Source organism: Acartia tonsa, chromosome 8, assembly GCF_053477335.1.
Source record: "Acartia tonsa isolate MP-2025a chromosome 8, ASM5347733v1, whole genome shotgun sequence".
Taxonomy (NCBI): domain Eukaryota; kingdom Metazoa; phylum Arthropoda; class Copepoda; order Calanoida; family Acartiidae; genus Acartia; species Acartia tonsa.
This window is the reverse complement of record NC_137267.1, coordinates 34055882-34081773: the sequence shown is the minus strand read 5'-3', so window position 1 is coordinate 34081773 and position 25892 is coordinate 34055882. Positions and strand designations below refer to the sequence as shown.

Below are 25892 nucleotides of genomic sequence, written 5' to 3'. Positions count from 1 at the left end.
GTCTTCTTTCTGTTCAAGTAAAATTGCAGAAATTTTGCTTTCATATTCTTGAATTAGAATTTGTGTATTTTTTGAGCTGTAAAATGAAAAGCTACAACATCAAAGATGAAAGTATGTAGAAATTAAGGACAATTTTGTCATTAAGTGGCGAAGCAATAATATGCTAGCATTAATTTAATGTAGAATGTAAAGAAGAGTAATTAATTACACATTAATGATAAGAATATTGGCTTTAAAATATGTTTTTATAGACCATGACACATGATACTAAAAACCCTAAGCATAATTTTGTCTTTTTTATTGGTGGGTGGGTGTTGGTATTACCTGTTCATAGAGGTGATTTATCTTTGGAGGTTGGAGGTTCCATTCCCCCAACAAAGATATGAAAAACAATCCCAAGACATATAATAAGTTTTTCTATAAAGGAGAACCAAATCAGTCTAGCAGTTAGCGAAATATTTTGGTATAGACAAACCGATACACATCCTGTTAGTTTCTGGTTGTAGAGGATTGTAGAGTAGCTGCATTTCTAAAAATGTAAGAAATATGTGAAGAAATATTTGTGAATATTTTGAGTACATCATATCATTACATTTTAGGTTATGTAAACCTTCTTAATAAATTAATCAAAATCAAAAGAAGACATAGATTTGGAAGAAAATTTTATTCGTTAGTTTAGAAGAATCAAATCTCTAAAAAAACAGATAAACAAAACAGCATATATGATGTACATACTTTAATGGGAGATATTGACGTTCGCTTTAAATTCTAGTTTTCAAAACAAAAATATGGTTGAAGGGGTTGGGGATTTTTCTTTGGGTTGTTGGGTGCAAACCTACCCAAAAGTAAATTCAAAAACCTTCTAGTGAACTATAGGATCTTAAGATTTATGTTAGTCAATCATTGGTTCAGAACCATCCAGCCAAACAATCTGTTACTTAAAAAATAAGGATATAAAATTCAGATTCGTGTTTATCTCTACCTGGACAAAATACAGCTGGTGGGCTGACTGGTCTGACCGCTGGAATACACAAGAACAACAGGGCATCTAGTTGGCGGAACTTGCTTGCTCTGGCTGAACCTAGTATGTTTACATATTTTAGGACATAATTACAACAAAAATGCATCGATTATAAGTCAGAGAAAAGCTCCATATCCTTTAAATAAAGTGGCTTTAGTTGTATCAAAATTTGATGATTTAATAACTAACACATAAGATGTATTAAATAAACTTAACTCAATATGTCCTAGTGACGCGAGTAGGAATTTAGGTACCATTGGATTTAGCTTAGTTTTAACAGAGCTAATAAATAATTAATTGCGTTAGAAGACGTTATAATATAGAACACGATTTGCTTGTTGTTAATATACTTTATCTACCTAGTGTACATAGTTTGATAAATTAGAGATGTTTTTGCAATTTTGGTGCAAAAAAATACTGAAACTGTAAATGAAATGTTTATTATCAATTAATTTGGACGTACATGTTGTGAAAACGAGAACAAATGTGTACAAAAGTAGCACAGCAATAACAATTAATAGTATTATTATTAGAAGTATAAAACTAATTTATTAGACAGTTAAAATATTATTTTTTTTAAATTTGCAAGCTTCACATCCAATAACCGTTACCTACATTTACACCTCCCTTACTTGACGTAGAAATGAACTTACTACATTTTATATTTATAGAGTATATGCGCTACAGAACAAAAAAATGAACCAACGCCCAAATATTTTATTTTCATAAAGGTTAAGTCCATGAAATAATCCGTGTTCCTCAAAACTTACAAATTTCATTTTTATAATTAGTAGAAAATTTTTTTAATGCTTTGCTTAGACTCTAACTACATCAAATAAGAATACTTTTAGTTAGAAAAAATCTTTAAATCAAATTTATTGGTTTTTATATATGCTTTCATATGTTTTCTATGACAAAAAAATAAAGCTTAACTAAGAGCAGTTTGACAGAAAACATAAGTTAAATATAAGCTGTATAGAACATGATATGCGTGTTTAAAATTTAAGATAATATAATTTATCAATCATATGGTTAAAATATGATATTACTTTTAAATGTAAATTATCTTTTAAAAACACATTATCTGTAAATCGTGACTTGACGATATATTTAGTACAGCAAGCACGTTTCAACTCATAGCAATTGTTAAATTAGTTAATGAATAGTTATATATTGCATCGTATTATAGACAGCTTTACAATATTACAATGAAAAATTATAAGATTAAAGCCAGTTTAGTTAGCTCCGAGAGGTGATACATATTTTATAAAACGATGCTATACATGATTTTTCAGTATGGCTGAGAACCGGTAATTATCCAACGGATCTCAATAGGTTTCACTTTCGAAGCAATACTATAAAATTTTAATTTTTCTCTTTTAAGAAGCTCTATAAGTTACTCTATTACTAGCACGGAATAGTTTTTGGATTAAAATTTTCTGCTGGATTAAAACCGGTTTTAAATCGTATTTTGTGTCCTATTATAGACAATTGTCCACGTAAAGAAAAATTAATTTATTGTTCCCTATTATAATACGATGCATTTCTGGTTTTATAATGGATTTTCTTTAAATCTACTATAAATTGCTTTACATATGTCAGAGTAATTTATTGACAAAGTCTAATTTTAACAACCTTTATAATACTTGTAGAATTGCTTCGCTCCTAAAAAACAGGAACCCTATAACTAACTATGCATATCAAATATACGACCTGTAGAGTTGCTTCACTCCTAAAAACAGGAACCCTATAACTAACTATGCATATCAAATATACGACCTGTAGAGTTGCTTCACTCCTAAAAACAGGAACCCTATAACTAACTATGCATATCAAATATACGACCTGTAGAGTTGCTTCACTCCTAAAAACAGGAACCCTATAACTAACTATGCATATCAAATATACGACCTGTAGAGTTGCTTCACTCCTAAAAAACAGGAACCCTATAACTAACTATGCATATCAAATATACGACCTGTAGAGTTGCTTCACTCCTAAAAAACAGGAACCCTATAACTAACTATGCATATCAAATATACGACCTGTAGAGTTGCTTCACTCCTAAAAAACAGGAACCCTATAACTAACTATGCATATCAAATATACGACCTGTAGAGTTGCTTCGCTCCTAAAAAACAGGAACCCTATAACTAACTATGCATATCAAATATACGACCTGTAGAGTTGCTTCGCTCCTAAAAAACAGGAACCCTATAACTAACTATGCATATCAAATGAAACACACACACACAAATTTACTCTAAAAATCCATACAATTTATGTTCTTAAAAAATTGCAGATTTCACTAATTAAGTTTAAGAAAATTGTTTAACAGCTAATTAACCAACAAAAAAGTATTCTAAATTAATTGACTTATGATTTTACATCTTTCAAAAGAAGATAACATCCTTAAACTGCTTTGGAAAATGGATATAGAATATACGTCGATATTATGACAGGCAATTTTCTTTGCCAATTTAGGTTGCTAATAGGAATATCATTATTAGTCAGTTCGTTCATCCAGTAGGAGGGGAGGGGATGGGGCAAAGGGAGTGGATGGAGGGCATCGATGTTTAGCCAGTTTCGAGTTTCACTTAATTAGAGTACATGATAATTTTGTGCAATAATAAATCCATTTTTTGGAAACAAAAATAATAAAGTATCCCAAGATAAACTTATAGAATAACATATAGAAAAAAATAGGTACTATACTGTACTTTTTTTAATGGAAATTTTGGTATTTTGTCAGGACATATCGACCAGTTTTCTAACTAACAAGGATGACAACATCCATAAAAGCGAAGCACTGAAACGGTAGGACAAACGGACATTAATACTTGTATAGTGTCTGAACTGAATAATCAGAATATAAAAGTATAAGATTCGAAGCAAAATTGTAAGTAAATTTGTTAAAAAACTGCTTGATACAGGATAATGTTTATGGACATACTTACATCTTTAGGGCTTGATTATAGAGTTGCTTTGCTTAAAATATTGTTCTTTGTTGTCCCAGGAATCAATATACCAAATATCAGATCAAACGGATAATTAGATCATATAAAAATTCGTTGTTAAAAAAGTAGAAAAATCAACATGTTTAAAATGGACGTACGGACATTCTGGTAATGATTATAGAGTTGCTACGCTTTCTAAATTGTACCTAACTATTACAGGAATTACCATGCAAAATTTGAAATCGATAGGACAATTCTAACATGCTTAAATTAACGAATAAAAGCTATTTAAAAAAGTAAAAAAATCAACATGTTTAAAATGGACGTACGGACATTTGGGTAATGATTATAGAGTTGCTACGCTTTCTAAATCGTACCTAACTACTACAGAAATCACCATGCAAAGTTTGAAATCGATAGGACAATTCTAACATGCTTAAATTAACGAATAAAAGCTAACTATCTCGGACGGACGGACGGACGGACGTACGGACGGACGTACGGACGGACGGACCGACCCTAATTATAGAAAAGCTTCGCTTTTAAAAATGGTGTAAAGAACAGGTGTCCTTAATTTTAACCCATGTGTAGGATTATCCGCCCCCCCTCTCCTCCTTGCTCCTCGATTAAATGGAGTTAATGTAGAGTATAAATCTACCCTATTTAGATGGCTGTATAAAATAAAAGCAAAACAGGGAGTGATTTCTTACATTATAAATTCTCTAATTTGAAATTGAAGCTATTTCAACAACCCTATTTTTGACGCAATGCTGAGCTAGACTTGTAGCAAATAGGTAAGTCTTTGAATAATACGTCTAATGCCACGACACGCCCCTTCCCTTTGAATTGTCCATATGTGGTGTAATGCAGGGAGGGTGGGGACATTGGGCTGTTTATTGCACTAGTCCCCAAAGTTTTATAACTTTGTTTTCCTACTCATTGGCTTTACAACTTTGGGGACTTTTATTAAATTTTGATTTGGTTGGTTCGATAAGTTGAGTGTCCAAACGGTTCAACAACTAATTGTAATCTACAGAACGGGTAATTTTGTGTATCATCATTGATGGTGTACATCAATTTATCGGCCATCCCTTAAGAGCCCTGGGTTTAATGTGTATAAAGATATTGTGTCAAAAAATCAATGCATCTAATTTTGATCCAACCCCTTTTTTTGCGCATGTTGCAATTTCCTCCCCTTAACATTTTATTGTATGATGGCTTTAAAATGTAATTTTAGTAGCGAATCTTCTCTTTGAAAATGTCTTTGAAAAAGTCTTGTTTAATGCTAAAAAAATGTATGATTATATTTTATTACTGTTTAATATTATATTGCTCTCTTTATTGCTGCGTTGCTTATCAAAATAGCAGCAACGTTTAAATGTTTTCTATATTGACAATATTTAGGGCATGCTATTGTAGAATAAGACGCGATATTTAATATTAAATTATTAAGTATCACTCTAATGGATATATTATTACTTGGATGTTACACCAGATATTCGTGTTCTCTAATAATGTGAAACTCTCACTTGGGCTTGAATAAACCGAACACCACATTTACCACATCCCCTCCTCTTCTACTGGATGAACGAACTGACCAATATAATCAATATTTAAGGAAAAGCAACGCTTTTGGAAATTTCCTGCACGCCCACCCGTAATATTATACTGTGGTATCCGCCGAGGATAAATGGCAGACACCGGAGTTCAATTAGATTACGGCAGGGTGACAGACGTGGACACCTTACTATAGAGAAGCTACGCTTCTCTAGCATTCACTAAATAACAATCAACATCTATTTCAGTTGTCACTTTATTGAAGGTCTAAGAGTTACTAAAGTTGTACAACATAATATAAATACATATGGATTAGGAATAAAGATAGTTAAAGATAAATCATACAAGTAAAACATAGATAATTGCAATGGTTAGGTAGATAGCTATCCCTGTCTGGGGAAGGCAGGATAGCCCATGGAACAGCACAATAGGTAGATAAGCATAGAGGGGTTGAGTGGTAGGTCTGGGTACTAAAGAGGGAAGGTTTGATGATTACTGTGACAACAACAGTCTGTGTGGGGGGTGATTCTATCAGGTGAGGGAAGGCTTAGATCCTTTATCCTCAGGGTTGAGGTGGTGCTGATAACTTGGTGGTTGAAGGGGAAGGTTCCGGTGCTTAAGATGGGAGAGGGAGGGGTAACACCCCTCCCTCCATTTGCAGGACAACTGAGAGATGAAATCAATACCGTTATCTGACATATTTTCAGGTGGCTTTACAATTGTAGAATAACAGGATTTAGCTGGGTGCGTAGCATCACTATAATGTCTTGGTTTCTGCATGGTCCAGAGTTGCCGCATACCACAACTCTCCCCTCGGAAGGCTGGGAGGGGTTGTCTGCACCGCCAGACTTCCGACAGTGGTTGCGGCCTTCAGTTTGTTGTCCTTGTGGAATGGGTCCGCCAGGATACCAGCTGCTGAACGGTGGTGGACTCCAGCCCTCCCCAGGTCGAACGGAATCTGCTATATCTGCTGGAGTAGCTGGTCCTGTTGGATGTTCTGGCCGTTGGATGTGTACCTCTGAGGCCACCCTGGCAACCTCCAGGGGTGGCACAGCACATGAGGGGGCTTGGACCAACAGCCGCCTGGTATACACCTCTTCAGGTTTCTCTACTGGGCTGGTGGTCTCCATCGTGTTGGTCACCTTGCTGCTGGCAGGCTGGCTACTGGATGCAGGCGCAGCTTCTTCGCCCTCGGGGCTGGTCAGGTTCATTCAGCTTCCAGGGTCTCTGTCAACGCGGGCAGGTGGTGGTTGCCATACTGTAGGAGCGTTGCCTCCCTCAGGCTCATCCTGGACATTGGCAGGGTGGTGCATGGCAGTCAGACCTGCGGGGTAGGGGAAGGTAACAGTCCATCCCTTATGCCAGAGGTTGTCTTGGATCTGCAAGGGTGGCTCCGCTCTAGTTGGCTGGGAGACAGGCCCATCCACGGCCACTGCTGCTGGTGGACTGGAGGCACAAGGCTCCGGATTTCCTCCCCTAGCCTGAAGGGGTCCAGGCACATCGTCTCCATCTTGGGTAGACATAGTTGTTGGGGATCCTCTACTTCTATGGTTAGGCTTCGCACTTGGCGCATCTAGCTGAGTTACTCCCCAGGCAGCGGTCAAAGCTTCTTCAGTTTGGCTGGTAATGGCTGATATCCTGGTTCCTGGGGCAGATGCAGGGGGCGTAGGCAAGTTTGACCCAGCCCAAACTTCCTGGTACACCGGTGCAATACAATTACCCTGGCTTGGTTGAGGGAGGTAGGCAGCTGGATGCAGTTGAGGGTGAGGGACAGCTGGACTCTCCCTGCTGGCTGGGGGCTCTGGCTGGCTGGGGGTGACGGGTGTCACCCCTTCCTCTGGGGCTGCGGGCTCGTTCCGGGGTCCAGGTATCTCGGTGGCGGCGACGGTTGTCGCCCCAGGCACCAGCGTGGGGGCGCTGGATAGCACCCCCCAGTCTTCACAGGGGTCCAGGTCTCTCGGTGGCGGCGACGGTTGTCGCCCCAGGCACCAGCGTGGGGCGCTGGATAGCACCCCCCAGTCTTCACAGGTGGCGGCGACGGTTGTCGCCCCAGACATCAGCTTGGTGGTGCAGGGAAGCACCTCTCGTTCCTTCCAGGTGGCGACGCCGGTTGGCGTCCCATACATCGACTCAGACTCGCTGGCTAGCGCCTCTTGCCTCTCCCACTCGGCGGCCGCCAGGGCCTCCCCGTGCCCCGTCCCGGTGGCGCTGGGTAGCGCCCCTCGGCTCTTGCTGGGGGTGACAGGGGTTACGGACACCGGTCCCCTGTGGTTGAGGCTGAGGTCCAGGCCAACCCGGTTGGGTTCAGCCGCTCCTCCCAGCACGTTGATCCTGGCCACTATGGTCCCAATCTGAGACACAGACTCCTGGGTAGCCGCGGCCCCAGCGGCGGCAGCTGGTTGGAGTGACGGCTGGGCACCTCCCTCCAGGTGGACCTGGGTGTCAGACTGGTTGCATGCAGGTTGTTGGGCGGCCTGGTGTTTCTTCATTGCCTGGTCCCAACCGGTTCTACACTTGGCGGCTGTGTGGCCGTTGAAGCGGCAGCGCCCCTTCGTCCAGCTGGGTCCCATCAGGCCGGCTTCCCCAGGGTGTATCAACCTGCCAGGTCTCTCCTCCTCCAGTTGGGGCACCAGCTGACAAACAGGGTCTCCCCTACTAGGGGTCAGGCGGTGCTGGGCTGCTTGTGGTGGCTCCTTGGTTACATTCAGCCTCCTCCCCATACACACAGGTCCCTTCCATCCAACAGCGGCTCTCCTCTCCTGGGTGGCGAGGCCAGCCTCGGCCTTAGCTTCTGCAGGTGCTTCTCCACATGAGGGATCCTGCCTCTGGGTACGCCAGGTAGTTGGTAGCAAAGGCCGTTGATGGTGCCAGTCGGAAGGGGGGCTATGATCTCTGGGGGGTACCTGTGGCCAGTGTGTGGACAGGTACCCACAGTTGAACCAGCAAGGCCCAGAAGATGCCATACTGATGGTAGCCTGAACTGTATTCTGGACTGCCAGCAGGCTGTTGGTAGCCACCTGAGTTGGGCCAGAGTTGCCAGCTGGTATTGCGTCCCTGCCAGGCTCCGTCAGCTGCTGGTGGGGAGCCCCTGCGGTGGTTCTGGTTTTGGCAGGGGGTGGCCTTCTTATTGACTTCCCTAGTTGGAGCTCTGCATCCTGGTGGGCCTCCATCTTCAGCAGCATGGGGGGTCTTGGCTGGGACATGTGCAGTGGTTCAACAGAGTAGAGGCATCTGGTCTTGGAGTGTGGGGGAACAGCCTCACTGCTGCTGGTCAACCCTGCTCCCTTCGTGCTGGGTAAAGCCTTCCACTGCAGCAGGTCACCATTCCCCATCCTTAGGCCGGTCCCCAGTCGTTCCATGCCTGGGGGCTCCCAGGGAGGCTTGGGTGGCGGCTCCCCCACCCCCAGGTACGCGTCGGGCATCTGGGTGAAGAGCCTATTCCCCTGGGACAGCTCCCCATCCTCCAGCTTGGTGAGGCCAGCGCCAGGGAGGACCTTTCCACCCCAGAAACAGGTGGTACTGGCCCTAGGGCTGGGCCCCTTTGGAGTCTCAGTTCTGGTGGTAGTGTCCATCTTGGGGCTGGCCACTAAGTCTCTGAAGCTTGTCACCTTCTCATTAGGCTCAGTTGCATCGTTCAACACCCCCAGGAGGACACCTACAGGTTCAACAATCCCCAGTCCAGTATCGCCATTTCTCGTGCGTTGAGCACCAACTGAACAGGAGCTGTGCAGCGGACATTCAGTCACCCTTCCAGACAAGGGCATCTCAGGGACCAGGGGTCTGTGACCTGGCATGTGTTTGATGTTCACTGTACTCAACACAGTCGGCCAAAGTAATAACAGAAGCAGTATCTTGTATGAAGAAGCAGAGAGTGGTGGGGTACAGATGTTGGTGGTTCTGGTCCAAATGAAGACTTCTGTCCACCACAGTGCCAGCAGCAGGCCTAGGCACACAGTTAATGCCCAATCAGGAATGTCTTCTATTGCCGCACGTCTGGCTAGGGGCTGACAATTTCTTATCTTGCAGATATAGGAGCAGAGTAGAGTAGCCGCGCCGCAAGGAGGTTCGAGCCGGCTCACCCCTAGTATAAATACTATAGCTGTGTAATTAGGGTGGTAGTCCACGGAGCCGTAGGCTCGGTCCTCCTGGCTCAAGAGTTTCTGTGGCTGGCGCGTCCCCATGATAAGTAGCAGGGGGTTGGTCTGTTGGTGCCAGCGTCTTGTTTAACTGTTGAGCCTGAGTTGTTCTCCTTTCCAGTATAGCTCTTGATTTCTGTGATAACCAGCGGATCTTAGCTTAAAGATAAAAGGGAATATGTTAGGTATCCCTAGATGTCTCTAGGAGCGTATCCGCTAGTAGATATATGGATAGGTAGGCTATCTATATATATATGGCTACACTCCCATATATATATATACGTGTATAGGAATATCCCCAGAGCTAGCTAGCTTTCCTCCTTGCTCCAAAAAATCACGCTTCCTCTGTATATAGTTCACAACTATGAGGGTCGATGGTCCAGGTACACACCACCACTGCCCAGTGTGGGGCATCAAGTCAGGCTATGTCCACAGGGTGGGCGTACTTTCGTTCAGTTACCATATCAGTTTCCAGTGTTGTATGGTGAAGTTAGTATTCACTTACTTGCACCCATGATACAAAAAAAACAACACTATTTATCACTTGGGTATGTATATATACATATATTTGTTTCACTAACCACTCAGCTTTGAAGTAGGGTTGGCAGGGCTAGGAAGATGTTGAGGGTCTGAGCGGGTTTAAGGAACTGGTTTAGTTTTCCTTATCACACTGTAGATAGGGAGGGAGGAGCTTGCAAGTTTTCCTCCTAAAAAAATATCTCTGTTGTATGCTATAGAGTGGCCCCTCTCCTGTGTGTGTGTGTGTGTGCGTGAAATCTCCTTTCCTTGCAGCGCGCTTACGCACCGTCAATCCGCGCACACCGGTAAAACGCGCACTTATCCCTCAACTCGCTCTCTCGTTGGTCCGCTTTGTCCGTTGAATTTTATGATGTTTCCGCACTCCGTTGCGCTACCCGTAAATGGCGCTCTGTGTTCCCGGCCACTAGCTCCACACCGTGGGCGGACTTAGTCTAGTGTGGGTAGGAGGGGGGAAGCGCGTGAGGGGACGGGGGTAAATCCGTCCGTTCCCCCTGTGAGGAAGGGGGGAGTGCTGTGGGTTTGAGGTAACTGTGTGATGAAGTAATGGTGCCCTTTCTCCTTAATCCTAGGCTTATCTGTTATAACACCTTGATTGTATTTCCTTCAGTGGAGAGTGGGCCCCTCCCTTTCCTCTGAGATAAGGGGTGTATTGTTGTTGTGCTGTAGGCTTGAGGTGATTAGATTGTGTATCAGGGCATTTGTTATATTACATCTAGCTTCTATTTTTGTCCTTATCACAATTACATAACAGATTTGTTTACCAACCCTGTTCTATTTTTAGTTGTTATCACAATACACAATAAATCCAAGCCTGTTCTATTTTTAGTTTTATCACAACACAACAAATTGTTTGCCAATCTTTGCTCATAAATCTATTGTTTAGCCATCACACCAGGGTGGTAATCCCTGCAATGTGATATAATATCTGTTTTTCTAGATGGGTGGCTGCGTTGTAGCCTCTCAGGATACTTGGAGTTGACGTAGTTTTTCTCTGCTTTGGTGCACTACACTCGTATGTTGGCTCGCAGCTCGCAGCTATGTGGCGTGTTTCAGCCTATCGGCGGCAGGGAATGTCCTGTCCTGCAGCGCCGTATATCCGAATCCGACTGTTGGCGGCAGGGAATGTCCCGTCCTGCTAGCGCCGCTGGTTCGAATCCTTGGCTTGTTTCAGTCTATCGGCGGCAGGGAATGTCCCGTCCTGCTAGCGCCGCTGATCCAAATCCGGCTGATGGCGGCAGGGAATGTCCCGTCCTGCTAGCGCCGCTGGTTCGGATCCTGCTATCTCTTGCAGTAAGGTTGGCCTATTTTCAGCCGTTTGCACTTATTTGGCTTGTTTTAGCCAGTCCGCAGGCCTGTTTCAGCCCTTTGAGCGCTCAATTCTCCGTTAGATGTCGGCGCTTCTCGCGGTTCTCCGTCAAGTTTCGCTGTTTCACTTCCACAACTGCCGGATGCAGAGTTAGACCTTGCTATCCAGGGTGGGTAATTCAGGTTGCTTGTGTCAGTTTTGCCAGTTTTGCTTCCACAACTGCCGGATACAGAGTTAGACCTTGCTATCCAGGGTGGGTAATTCAGGTTGCTTGTGTCAGTTTTGCCAGTTTCACTGCTGGGAGTACCTTAGCCTCAGCTGCGCGTCTGCTCTACACTTGTGGTTTGCCGTAATCTCACACAGCTGTCACCAAAAGTTGTGGTATCCGCCGAGGATAAATGGCAGACACCGGAGTTCAATTAGATTACGGCAGGGTGACAGACGTGGACACCTTACTATAGAGAAGCTACGCTTCTCTAGCATTCACTAAATAATAATCAACATCTATTTCAGTTGTCACTTTATTGAAGGTCTAAGAGTTACTAAAGTTGTACAACATAATATAAATACATATGGATTAGGAATAAAGATAGTTAAAGATAAATCATACAAGTAAAACATAGATAATTGCAATGGTTAGGTAGATAGCTATCCCTGTCTGGGGAAGGCAGGATAGCCCATGGAACAGCACAATAGGTAGATAAGCATAGAGGGGTTGAGTGGTAGGTCTGGGTACTAAAGAGGGAAGGTTTGATGATTACTGTGACAACAACAGTCTGTGTGGGGGGTGATTCTATCAGGTGAGGGAAGGCTTAGATCCTTTATCCTCAGGGTTGAGGTGGTGCTGATAACTTGGTGGTTGAAGGGGAAGGTTCCGGTGCTTAAGATGGGAGAGGGAGGGGTAACACCCCTCCCTCCATTTGCAGGACAACTGAGAGATGAAATCAATACCGTTATCTGACATATTTTCAGGTGGCTTTACAATTGTAGAATAACAGGATTTAGCTGGGTGCGTAGCATCACTATAATGTCTTGGTTTCTGCATGGTCCAGAGTTGCCGCATACCACAATACTACACAAAATCAATCAAATGCAACACCAAATAATTTTATTCATTGGAATAAATACATAATTTCAGCGATAAAGACATAGTTAAATGACACATTATTATTGGTTTATCTGAAACTAGGCTATGTTCCTTTTTTGTTAAATATTGAATTATAAAATGCAGTTAGAGACGAAAATGTCATATTTAGTGATTATTTGACAATTCTGACCAAAATCTTGTTTTATATATTCTTTTTCTACTTTTTAAAAAACTAGAACTGAAAGAGGGCGGAGGAGGGCTGATTACTTCTCTCCCTCCACCCCTCAAGAGCCTTTAGAGGGATGCTGTGAGTATTGGTGCAAAAAATATGACGTAACAAAAAAAATTAGCCAATGAGAGGCCGTTATTGACCAATGGTAAAATTTATAGTGGCCTCTCATTGGCTATATTTTTTGTTACGTCATATTTTTTTGCACCAATACTCACAGCATCCTTTAGAGGCCTCTAGGGGACGTAGCGACTAGTTACTATTTTAATCTAACATAACAAAAAAAATATACGTGTTCTTCAAAATAAAATGTTTTTTATTGTTAAAGTTTACCTTTAATATTATAATTTTACCTATTCCTTTATCTTAAATAAAATCTTCAAGAAATAGACAGATAGATAATTAGACAGACACATAGGAGTGGCGTTTATGTCAGTTTTAATTGGCTTTCATTACAACATTTTTCATTTTCAATCATTTGAGCAAATAATAAATGAAATATTTGATTGCATTCATAACCAAATATGAAATTTATATAATTTAAGAAGGAGTAAAAGTAGTAAGCGTTTTTTGTTTGTCCAGAAGGATCTCGCCAACCTCTGAAACGATACTGTTCTCCTTTACAATGAAGCCTCTTATATGTCCAAGGAAGGTTTAAAACTATTTATGGGGAGTGTGTCTTCACCCCCTTACCCCCCCCCAAAAAAAAAAAAAAAAAAAATATTTTTTTACTCTTTTAAAATCCAAATTTAAAATGAGATAAGGTCAAGAGTTGAGTGCCCCTAGAGGCTTCTAGGGGCGTAACCGCTACACGGTTGGTTTTTTATTAAATGAATAAGTAAGGGTACAATGTTTGGCACTTTCGATATAAGTAAATGATAATAAAAAACCCATAGAATGCGATAATAACTTCAGAAAAATCTAAGAAAATAGTTTTCATACTTAATTAACGTTTTTAAGTTTTTCTTCAAAAAGTTTAGATAAGATGCCTTTAAAAGTCGTCTATGATTTTGTCAGGGATAAAAATGTAACTTTAAAATAAGAATTACAACATATTTTTTCAATTAGTACAAAGTAAAATTTTGAACATTTTATTGATCAGTATATTTTTTAAAATGTGAAGTAGAAACCTGAATATTTTATCATGAAAATTGTGTTATGATTTAATTGTCTGCTAGATTACAAGAAAAAAGATACTGACAGTACTTGTTGGTTCTTTAAAAAAAAATAGGTAGATTACTTTCAGAACCCCTCTTTTTGCAACGTTATTTCAATAGAACAGAGCCGTAGTCTTAGTGTACTCAATATCTAGACAGCCAACCATTGTTTTAGAATTGTTCAATTTTTTTAACTTCTGATAAAAACAGAATTAATGGTATTTTTGTAAATATTATACCTCCAAGAAATGGCTATACTTCCCAATCATATGTTGTGTGATATTTAAGAGGAATTATTTTGATATAATGTCATTAAAATATTCGTTGAAAAAAGTGCTATTCTAGCTTATACTTTACATTTTAATGTGTATGATAATTCAAATAAAAGATAATGAAGATTTATATTATATTTAATTGTTATAATTATAAAGAAAAACCTGGAAACAGTAAAAAACTGACTTTATTTTATTGACGTAGGGAAAATTTTGTCAAATATTTGAATAAAAAAAACAATATAAAACAAAATAAATTATTTTTTAATATAGTCACAAAAAGGCTTAATGAGTTTAGGAAATATTTCATTCACTAATCATGTCATTTAAACTCTATTACACAGAATACAGTGTAAAAAGATGTTCTCGTTTTAATTTTAAGTAATTTCAAATGCATTTTAATACCTTTTAATGATTTATTTTTTGAAACATCTTTTTATAAAATGTTATTGATTTTTGAAGTTATATGTTAAAATGTTTTTAAATTTTGTTAACATTTTGTTTTAAATGTAGAAAATTGGTAATTCTAAACATTCAAAAAATGGTTTTATTAAATTTTCATCACTTAAATTGCATGTTTGATGAAATTTTCAACTGATAATTCAAGAAAAATCGTTTAAGTTTTATTATATTTTACTTTGAAATGTTAAAAAAATATAATTATTGTCAAAAATGTGGAAGTTATACTTTCCTCAAAAAAAGACCTAAAACATGCAAATTAACACGTGTAATGAGATTTTTTTTCTTTCAGGTTTAATTTTAAAGGGCGAATATAGTTTCAATATGATATGAGCTTATATGAAAGGTGCCATTACATACTTTTAAAATATCTATGTTAAATTTAAAAAATCAAAAAAATCCTTAAGTAGATTTTGCAATTTTTGCTTTTACTTCAACATATGATAAAAGAGAAAGTCAACAAAATCGTTTATTTTACCCCTTTACAAGACTTTTTTTGACTAGTTTTCTTAAGTTTAATTGATTATTACATTGGCATGCATCTTAATTGATAATTTAAGTGTTTATTTTTTTTATATTATATACTATTTTATTGATTTTTTAAAAAGCATAAAATAATTTGCGTCAATTTGCGTCCGGAGTAATTACTAGGGTAAATAATACGTTTTAAAGTTTTTTTTTCTGTATAAAGATCAATGATTAATTCTTGATGATATAATTACCCTAGTACGCATTTTTCAACACACACACACACAAACGCACCGATCGCCAGATTTTCTCCAGAAAAAAATATAAGAAAAAAAACACTATTCACCTATTATTTTTGTCCTCTTTAAATTAATTATAACAATTACCATATAATTTTCATACTTACATGAAATAAAATTTCTCCTGTAAAGGTTTTTTAAAAAAAATAAAATTCATATACTTTACACTTTGTTGGGGAATATTGTCAAGGAAGAAACAATCCACAATACAAAAAAATAGATTGATAACTGGTTTCCACTTTTATTACGACTATCATTTAACGAAAGCTTTTTAATTCAAACTTAAACCGAAGCCTTGTGTGATGCTAGGGTGTTTGGAGTTCTTAGGGAACCACACTTATTACATAAATTTATCCTGAGAATGTTCAGGTTTTAAGCTATAACAGACTTATACATTTGGATATGTCAATATCTTAAAGTTACTTATAATCTATGGAATTGCACGGTTTTTTTGAGCCCATATTATATTCAACCTATATTCGCCCTTTAAGTAATTATTGATATTTTTTGTAAAAAGGATTTTATATAAAAAGTTTTAAAACTCGAGTTATGTAGTGGTTCTAAAAAAGGTTGCGAATTTATGCAATTTTCTTGCAAAAAAAATTTTCTAGGATTTTAAAAATAGCAAAGGGTGTTATTAGACGTACTTACAGATACAATTGCTAAGTCATTTTGGCCAAACACTAAAATAAAGTTTTTACATCTGAGGGTCCAACCGTGGCTAGTCGTAAGATAAAGAGAGAGCAAAAGAGAAAGAGAAAAAATCTATATATAGAGAGAAATTTGTGATATATTCTAATAGAAAGACAAAAAGAAAGAAATTGGTGAAAAAAGGAAAAGAGAGAGAAAGAATTAGTTTGGGAAAAATATAATAAATAAAACAATATAAAAAGGAAACAGGAGTTAAAGAGGAGAAAAAGTTATTGAGAAAAAAAAATAAAAGTGATATGAATACGGACTTCTAATTTTCGTTTGCAAATTTCAGGTAACGTGTGCCTAGCTGGAAAGGGTTCCACCCCAAGCCTCCAACGTAGCTCCGGACTGTACCTGGAGAGTGTGACCAGACCTGGATCCGGGTACCTAGACCTACCTGCACAATTGTCCAGCCTTCCTGGAGGCCTACGCAAGGTTCGAAGATTTATTTATTATTACTCAAGTCTTACACCAGATTATTATGTTGAAAACTTTTGAATCGACCAATGAATATCAAAAAAATTACCCAAGGTTTTTGCGCCAACAAATAAGACAACGTGGTTATAAAACTTTGGGTAACAGTGAAATTTGCAGTCAATTGTCTCCTCCCTCCCTGCCTTTTAATGAAACTTGACATTTATTTTACACTTGTTCAATAATTCTATTTTTTTTCCGAAATTAGGTTGAACCGCCAATAGCCCCAGCTAGAAGAAAACATAGGAGCCTTAGTGCATCATACTCCAACCTAAGCTCTTCAAATAAGGTAACATTTTACTGTATTATACTTTACTTTTAATTTCTATTTTTAATGGAAATGAACAAACAGACAGACATACGAAGAAAAACTTAGATTTATAGACATTTTTTACAAGGCAAATAAGAAAAGTGCTTAATGACAAATTAGTTAATAGAAACAGACTTACGGATTGACGATTAGAAAAGAAATATATTGTATGTATGCAAAAAAATGGATAGGTAGATGGATCATACCAACAGACAAACAAACATACTCCCTTTCCACAAAAATGTCCAATACACACATATAAATTGACAGACACACAGACGATCAGACAGACATTGAAATAAGTAATTTTTATTGACAGACAGGCAGACAGACAATCAGACAAAGTCTTTTTAGACACATCAAAAGAAACTTCAGACCTATAAAAGTTTTATTTTATTACATATTAAAGCTTTAGTTGAATGCAGTGAAAGAAAGATTGAAAGGAAACTACGTTAGATTCAAATATTTACAATTTATAAATAATTTTAAACTATTAAACAGTAATAATAAAAAAATCATGACCCATGTACTGTTTCATGAAAATCAGGAATCATGGAAAGAAAACGAAGTAACGGGTTTCGTCGTGTTTTCACAGTAGCTATTGATAGGTTATATCTTGTTTACTTGGTTGGGAAATAGGCCCCGCGGGGTTAAAGCCCCCCAAAGTGGCTAGAAATAGGAGAAAAGCTACTGTGAAAATACGACGAAACCCACTACTTCGTTTTTTATCCATGATACAAAATTAGTTAAGTTTAATATTTTATTTTAAATTCTAATGTGTGCATAACCGACATACTGACATACAGGCCACATTGTAAGAGTATTAATTCATACGTTTATTGGAAATAGATTTTCACCAAAATAGGTTTTTATAGCCATGTGGGCTAACTATGTCAAATTTTTCGTGGATTTAATACAAAACAACAAATTAAATCCTATTAAATAGCCAAAAATTAGCTCCTTATAAGCTATAAATTTGTGTTTTTTGCATATATACTAAAATTAGACTAGGCGTAATAGCTTAAATATCACAAAAATATCAGTCGTATGGCATTTGATATTTGGTATTTTTCGGCTGTTAGATAGGAATGTACGTTTGAATGTAGGTATACCATGTAAAATTGAATTATATGACTTTACTTTTGCATTTCTTAACGTCTGGCAGTTATTTTCTATATGTCTTTATAGCACAAATTAATCATTATAAAATTGAGTTTAAATGGAAGTAAGAAAATTTTTTAATTTTAATGCTATTTATTTGTTTATGTTTGTACGTTAAGATCTCATGAACAGTTAGAGAGTTAAGTCTACAATTTTAGATAATACGACACCTAAACCCTTCAACCCTTACCACTCTAAAATTTGAAAAAATAATCAGTTATTGTTTTTTTTTAGCCTACACTAAAAGCTTTAGGCGAAGCCAACAGTTGACTAAAAAGCATTTAACTTAAATATGTCTTCCTTATAAAGAGAATGGTTAGGACGGCCATATATTTTTTGCACACTTTATTTCTCTTGCAAATTTATTTGCAATTTCCTTCTAAATTAAGCTGGCACCATACAAAAAACAGTTTCACTGCAATTATTTTCGTTAAATTAGAACTATCCTAATAAAAAAAAAAAAACATGGATGACAATATCCATAAAAGCTAAGCTCTAAAATCAGCTGGAAGGACAAACGAATATTATCACTTGTAGAGTGTCAGAACCCGATAAGCACAATATTAACTTATAAGTCTAAACTAAACTGTTTCTAAATTTGTTGCAATATTATATAATTCAGGATAAGGATATTTTTAAAATAAGACTTAAAAAGACACCATGGAAACTGTCCCAATTTTGTATAACTTTTGCGGAACATGTTCCAGTTACGTCATATACGTTTCGGGAAAGAGAAAGGGAAGGGGGGAAGAAAATCTCTTCAAAAGAGATGGGGAAACCCCCTTTTCTCCCATCTCTTTTTTCTTCCCCCCTTCCCTTTTTTTTCTTTCCCCCTTCCCTTTCTCTTTCCCGAAACGTATATGACGTAACTGGAACATGTTCCGCAAAAGTTATACAAAATTGGGACAGTTTCCATGGTGTCCTTAAAAAAGGCAAAGTTTTACACACAGAGAGTATAGTAACAACTTTGGAGGCTTTAATGAATTTTGATTGGTTTGTTCATTAGGTTGAGTGTTCAAACGTTTTAAACACTAATTTTAATCTACTGAAGGGATTATTTATAATAATTATCATCATTGGGGAAGTACATAATTTTATCGGCTGTTGTCTTATCCCTTTAGATCCATGAGAGTTTCATAATCATTTCTTTCATTATAAAAAAGAGGGAAACAAAAAAAAAGGGGAAATTGAAAATTTATCAGCTATGTAATGCTTTTAATGTTAAAACCATTGCAATCAGAGAGGGATGGGACAACAAAATATAAACCAAAGGTAGAATTTTACACAGGAAAATAAGGAGAAGAAGAATTTATTGACCATTGTCCAATCCCTTTGAGCACCTTTTTATTCCTTCTGTAAAGATCACATTAGTAAATTTTTATCTTTCTAAATTCTGTTAGATTTTTTCCTTCATAATAATTGCTGCTTTTTGAGAGCTTTTAGTGTAGCTAAATGTAGCTGGATGTATTTATCTGTCCCAGTGATCTAAAGGATAAAACAATAGCTGAGAAATTGATGTATGTCCCCAATGACACAAAATTACCACTTCTGTAAATTATAAGTAAGTTGTTGGAACGTTTGGACACTAAGCTTAAAGAACCAACCTATCAAAATTTAGTAAGAGGCCCTAAAGTTCTTAAGGTTACGAAAGAGAAAACGTTATTGTAAAACTTTGGGGACTAGTGTAATACACAGCCTAATGTCCCCTCCCTTCCTGATACTCTCCACCTTCTATTGCAAAGGAATAAAATAAATCCTATGGAAAAGAGAAAGAAATGAATAAAAAACAAGTACGACAACATCCATAAGTAGTGAAGCACAGATATGGAAATATTAAAAACAGCAAAAGGGAGGGTCTAATCTTGTGAGCAGATGCTTTATTTTCATGGGAATCTTCACTAAAATTTAAGAATCTTAAGCGTATTGTTAAGGAAATCTTCTTAAATGTAATAAGCTGCGCATCTCAATTTCTGAACAAACATATGAAAGGAAAAACAGACGGACGGACAAAGTGTTTTATAGCAAAGCTTTGCTTTAAAGAGGGAGTAATGGGTTAAATGTTTTATTACATACTATAAAAGTTACTTCTTAATTTTCCTTTTTTGGTATTTATTATTTCATTTTAAGTGCTGTAATCTTTATTGTAACAGAGCTACTCTTTAATTCACTATTATTTACAGTTTATAAATTCATTTCTCTTAATTATTATGCCTGTCCTTTTAAAGAAGGTGTAGTATTGGTCCCGGTATGGTTTTAGGCTATTATTGTAGCGCTTATGGCCATGGATGACATATAATCAACTTATACGTTAATTTAGTCGTATTTTTATTTCGACATCATAACCAATATTACTTTTACTACTAGAACCTTATATCTACCAAATAAAACAATAAATTATATTACAAACATCTTATATTAAGTAGTAAGGTTTTTTATTTGCTGGTTAAAATCTCTCTGATAACATAACCCTTGGAGATCTTAATATTATGGATTCTTCATATAATTCCGGGAACGGTTTTAAGCCATTTTATTTCTAAAATTTAAAAGTCTTTGTGAGGCTTTAATGCTATTTTTTATGCTCTCTCCCATAGATGCTAGAGGCGAAGTCACTAATAATTTTGAAACTCATTCAGTTTTAACTTTGCTATGTATTGCTAACTAAGCCTAATCTTAACATTTTACGTGTAAGTTGTATCTTTAACATTTTTATAGAGAATAAAACGGCCATGATTTTTTACTGATTGGTATGGAAATAAAGGGTTTTTTTAGCCTAATTTGAATTATTTTAGAAGTATGTTTGGTAACTTCCAATAGTGGTAAGCTTTATAGATATAAAGAGAAATATTTTATTAATCTTTTTAAAAGCAACAAGGATGATATACAAACGAACATTTAGACTTGTAGAGTGTCAGAATTTATGTTGAATATTAATTTTTAAGTTGTAACTAATTTGTATTAAATTTATTAAACAATTGTTCAAGGACTTTATTATAGACATGCTTCAATTATAATATTATACCTTGTTTATCTAGGATTCATTATTCCAAATATCATATGAATAGGATAATTATTTTAAATGTCCAAACGGATTGAATTAGGAAGTATAAGATAAGTTAGTTGTACTATTAAAAAATATTTAAGTTAAAATAAATTCTTACCTTTAGTTGTCATCATGAAAATCCACCAATTTAAATATCTTCAAGTAAATTATCTTAGCTTCTTAGTCCAGTAAACGCCCACTTAACATTGAATGAATTTTTAAAATTTATGATTACTGAATCCTTTCAATAGGTGTGCACATAAATTAGCCAGAACCAAGGCTGGATGATTACGTAAAAAGTAAATTAAAAAAAACATGTTTAGACAATATTGATAGATCATGACAGATATAGAATTATTGCTCTTTATTTCTATGATAAAATTTGTAGAGCTTTTACTCTATAATTAAGATGATCATAAAGCATTAATCATTACAAGCAAGGGTTAAAAGTGGCTACTTTATAATAGCGATACTTACAGGTTATTAGGCTCTTTCACACCCTTTAGTATTTACCATTATCATTAAATTTAAATAATACTTTAGTTTACCCTTCTTGGGCAATCTCATTTTCAGTAAAAGTAATTATTTTAAAAGAGATGGTGTTTAACATATCCAAAAATTTTAACAGATAAACATATAAATAGTCTTATTGCTGAAACTAGCAATCTTCTCTCAATTGCACAGTTAGGTTTCAAGGGTAAAAAAATAAAGCTGTTTGGACCTTCACCTCACTTTTCTTGCTACTGTTGTTTGGAGATATAAGACCTAATTAGGAGCCTCTTATTGATAATTATTTATTGTTAACAAAACCTTTAAAAAATGATTTAAAATTAGAAAAGCGCTTCCAATCTGAAGGATAGATAGATAGTAATCCAGAACATATAATTAATCTGAAACTTTTACTCATTTAGTAAAAATATCATACCTTGCCCATTTTATTTGATGGGAAGGAGGTTGAAGATTATAGGCATCCCAAGTATGTAAAGGGATCTAAAGGGAGTTTTATTCATTAAATTCAACTATTTTTCTACATTAGACAAAACATTCTGCCTCAAATTGTAAATTAAACTTCTATTTTGTGGGTTTGCATGCCTCATAGATGCAACTAAGACTTGATAGGCAGAGGGAGAAAACTATCTCCCATTTATTTACAACTTATTTTTGAAAATTAAGGGGAACTACTTCCATAACTATATTTGTTTATGGCATGTTGTCATCCGAAGCTTTACAAACTTTCTCAAAAAAATCATCCATGTGATGTCATAAAAATGAGGGAAGAGAGGAGAAGTAGGAAAGAAAATCCCTATTAAAAGAGATGGATAATCCCTTCACATTGACTTCACATTGCTGATTTTTTGAGACACTTTGTGAAGCTTCTTGTTAAAATTAAAAACTTTAATTTACAATAATGCAAGAGTACCAACTGCCATATTTGGAGGAAAGCATTTTTTTCTAGCTAATCTATACAAATGATCAAATAATTCAGGCAATCAAAACTTTCTTATACAAGACTATTTTCATTTTTAGATTAAATCACCCTTCTCCATTGTAAGTATTAACATCTGTCCATAGATTATCAACAAAAATTGCGCATTTTTATTTCAAGGAAAAGATTGGGAAATGAAAGAAAAAGAAAAACCTATTATATAAATTTGTGTTTGGTCTGCAAAATTTGTGTTTGGTCTTGCGAAATTTGTGTTTGGTCTTGCAAAATTTGTGTTTTGTCTTGCAAAATTTGTGTTTGGTCTGCAAAATTTGTGTTTGGTCTTGCGAAAAGTCCAAAACTGTCGTTTTAGTTTTTTTGAGCTTGCTCCTTTCAAAATTGGTCTATAGACTTGAAATTCACTACAGACATGCGGGCAGACCATATGTTCAGAGGGGGGAGGGGTGACCTAACCAAACATTGTTGATTTTTCTTAAAATGTTCAGAGGGGGGTTGACCTTACCAAATATTGTTGATTTTTCTTAAAAATGTTTGGGGGGGGGGGTTGACCTAACCAAACATTGTTGATTTTTCTAAAACTGTTGGGGGGGGGATGACCTAACCAAACATTGTTGATTTTTCTAAAAATGTTTAGGGGAGGGGGGTGACCTAACCAAACATTGTTGATTTTTCTAAAAATCCCCCACCCCTGACAGGGAATAGTAAAATAAAAAATAAAAATATCTCCCCCCCCCCCCCAGGATAAGGCCTTAAAGCTAGAATGCTATTAGGGAAAAATCAACAATAAAATAAGATGATTTCTTTCCTTTTCCTTAAAAAATGTACTTTCTTATATCAACTAGATGTAGCCATTATTATAATGTTTATAGATGTTTAAGATTTCTTGAAATAAATGTTCTTTTTTTATATATATAATTATTTGCTTAAAAGAAAACAAAAGCTTAAGTTACCTTGAAAACATAGAAGTGTTTTCCTCTACGGCAGATTTCTTTCACAGTGTTATAAAGTTTTATGCTATACATTGCTTCATCCATTAAAACTGTTGTAGGAAACTTTGCCATTGTTTTCTTAACTGAATCATTTAACTCTGGGAACTTTGGATTTGATACAAAAGAAAAAATAAAGTTTCGTCTTTGTCCTGTTTTAGGGAAGTAATCTTTGTTAGTAAATGCTCTTGATGACTCTGGATCAATACTGCTGATGACAGCTGATGTAAAATGTATAGCCAACACATCATTTCTTCTTTTTGTGCATATTGGATTGTATTTGAGTTGGTCTAGTTTTTCACAAACTAGTGATTGATCTACACCACTCAAAATGCTAGGTCTGTCATTTTCTGCTTGTAATGGTGGATCCAGAACTCAATACTCTTGAGGTTGTTCAAGACCAAGTTCTTCTTGCATATATTTAGACCGTTTTTCATTTCCTGCTCTTCTTTCTTGTTCTTTAGTTTCAAGGTAGTTGGTTTGGTAGTTTGTTTGATGGTTTGTGCCCAAATATCAATTTTCAGTCACTCCTGACTTCCATGCTCCACTGACCTGGGCATGTCTGTTATCATTGAAGGTATTAAGGGGGGGGGAAGTTCTGCCACTTTCGCGTAAACAGTGTGCAGTGGACTAGGTATTGATTTTAGATTATAGGTTATTTAGGATAAAAGTTTACTTTTGGGTATTAGTTCACGTATATTTAATCATTTTTTGAATATGTCTCCAGGTTCAGGTGCTGCAGGCTGGAAGGTCGTTTCTGGACAGGTAAAAAAATTAAAAAATTTTTGTTTGAAGAGTTAGAGAGCAACTTATAAAACAAAATATGCTTCTTTTTGAATGTTATTAACATATCTGCAGAAAAAATTAAATTCGGCCTCCAGGTTCAGGTGCTGCAGGCCTCCAGGTACACTCTGGACAGGTAAAAATTAAAAAAAAATATTTGAAGAGTTAGAGGTACACTTATTAAACCAAATATGCATCTTTTTGAATGTTATTACCATATTAGAAGAAAAAATGACAATCGGCCTCCAGGTTCAGGTGCTGCAGGCCTCCAGGTACACTCTGGACAGGTAAAAATTAAGTTTTCTTATTTGAAGAGTTAGAGGTACACTTATTTAACCAAATATGCATCTTTATGGATGTTATCATCATATTTGCAGAAAAATTTAAAATCGGCCTCCAGGTTCAGGTGCTGCAGGCCTCCAGGTACACTCTGGACAGGTAAAAATTAAAATTTCTTATTTGAAGAGTTTGATGTACACTTATTTAACCAAATATGCATCTTTTTGGATGTTATTACCATATTTGAAGAAAAAATGACAATCGGCCTCCAGGTTCAGGTGCTGCAGGCCTCCAGGTACACTCTGGACAGGTAAAAATCAAAATTTCTTATTTGAAGAGTTAGAGGTACACTTATAAAACAAAATATGCATCTTTTTGGATGTTATTACCATATTTGAAGAAAAAATGACAATCGGCCTCCAGGTTCAGGTGCTGCAGGCCTCCAGGTACATTCTGGACAGGTGAAAATTTAAAAAAAATTATTTAAAGAGTTAGAGGTAATCTTATTAAACCAAATATGCGTATTTTTGGATGTTATTACCATATTTGAAGGTAAATTGATATTCGGCCTCCAGGTACAGGTGCTGCAGGCCTCCAGATCCATTCTAGACAGGTAAAAATTAAAAAAATTTATTTAAAGGGTTACAGGTACACTTATAAAACCAAATATGCATCTTTTTGGATGTTATTATCATATTTACAAAAAAAATTCAAATTGGACTCTAGTTTCAGGTGCTGCATGCCTCCAGGTATTTAAGTGTCAGGAATTCCTGCCTTTTTCTTTAGACGTGGAATTGGATTGAATATACAATCTAAGAATTTCTTTATATTTTACTAACCTGGATGGAGAATCTGTAGCTCTGAATTAGGGGATTTTTTTTTCCCGGCTTTTTTTGAAATTTAAGTAGTGCCATTGCAATTATTATGCCTTTTGGTGAAAAAACACTTGTGTAAAAATTTTAACCATTTTGGACAAGTATTATGCCCAGTAATTTCACTTTGAAATTTTGACGCCCCCCTTATGGGGGTCAAAAAATCATTGCATCAGAACTATGGCTTCATGGTGCTCCCTAAATAGGTCTTGAGGAGTAGAATCGGGAATTTTTGAAATTTTGAAAATATCTCGTTCCTAGGCTGAGAAAAGTTCAAAAAACCCCTAAAAAACGCCATTTTTTTAAATTGGCCAATTTTTAAAGGTTTTTTGAACTTTTCTCAGGCTAGGAACGAGATATTT

General features: G+C 36.6%; 1 protein-coding gene across 1 annotated transcript in view; it reads left to right on the top strand.

Moving 5' to 3' along the window:
• The window catches only part of LOC145326584 (uncharacterized), a 109378-nt gene that overhangs the window by 29128 nt on the left and 54358 nt on the right, over positions 1–25892 (top strand). The window contains exons 7-9 of the mRNA XM_080169955.1: positions 965–1084; positions 16474–16616; positions 16864–16944. Coding sequence (XP_080026081.1) covers positions 965–1084; positions 16474–16616; positions 16864–16944 — 344 coding nt within the window. The remainder of the gene's footprint in view (positions 1–964; positions 1085–16473; positions 16617–16863; positions 16945–25892) is intronic.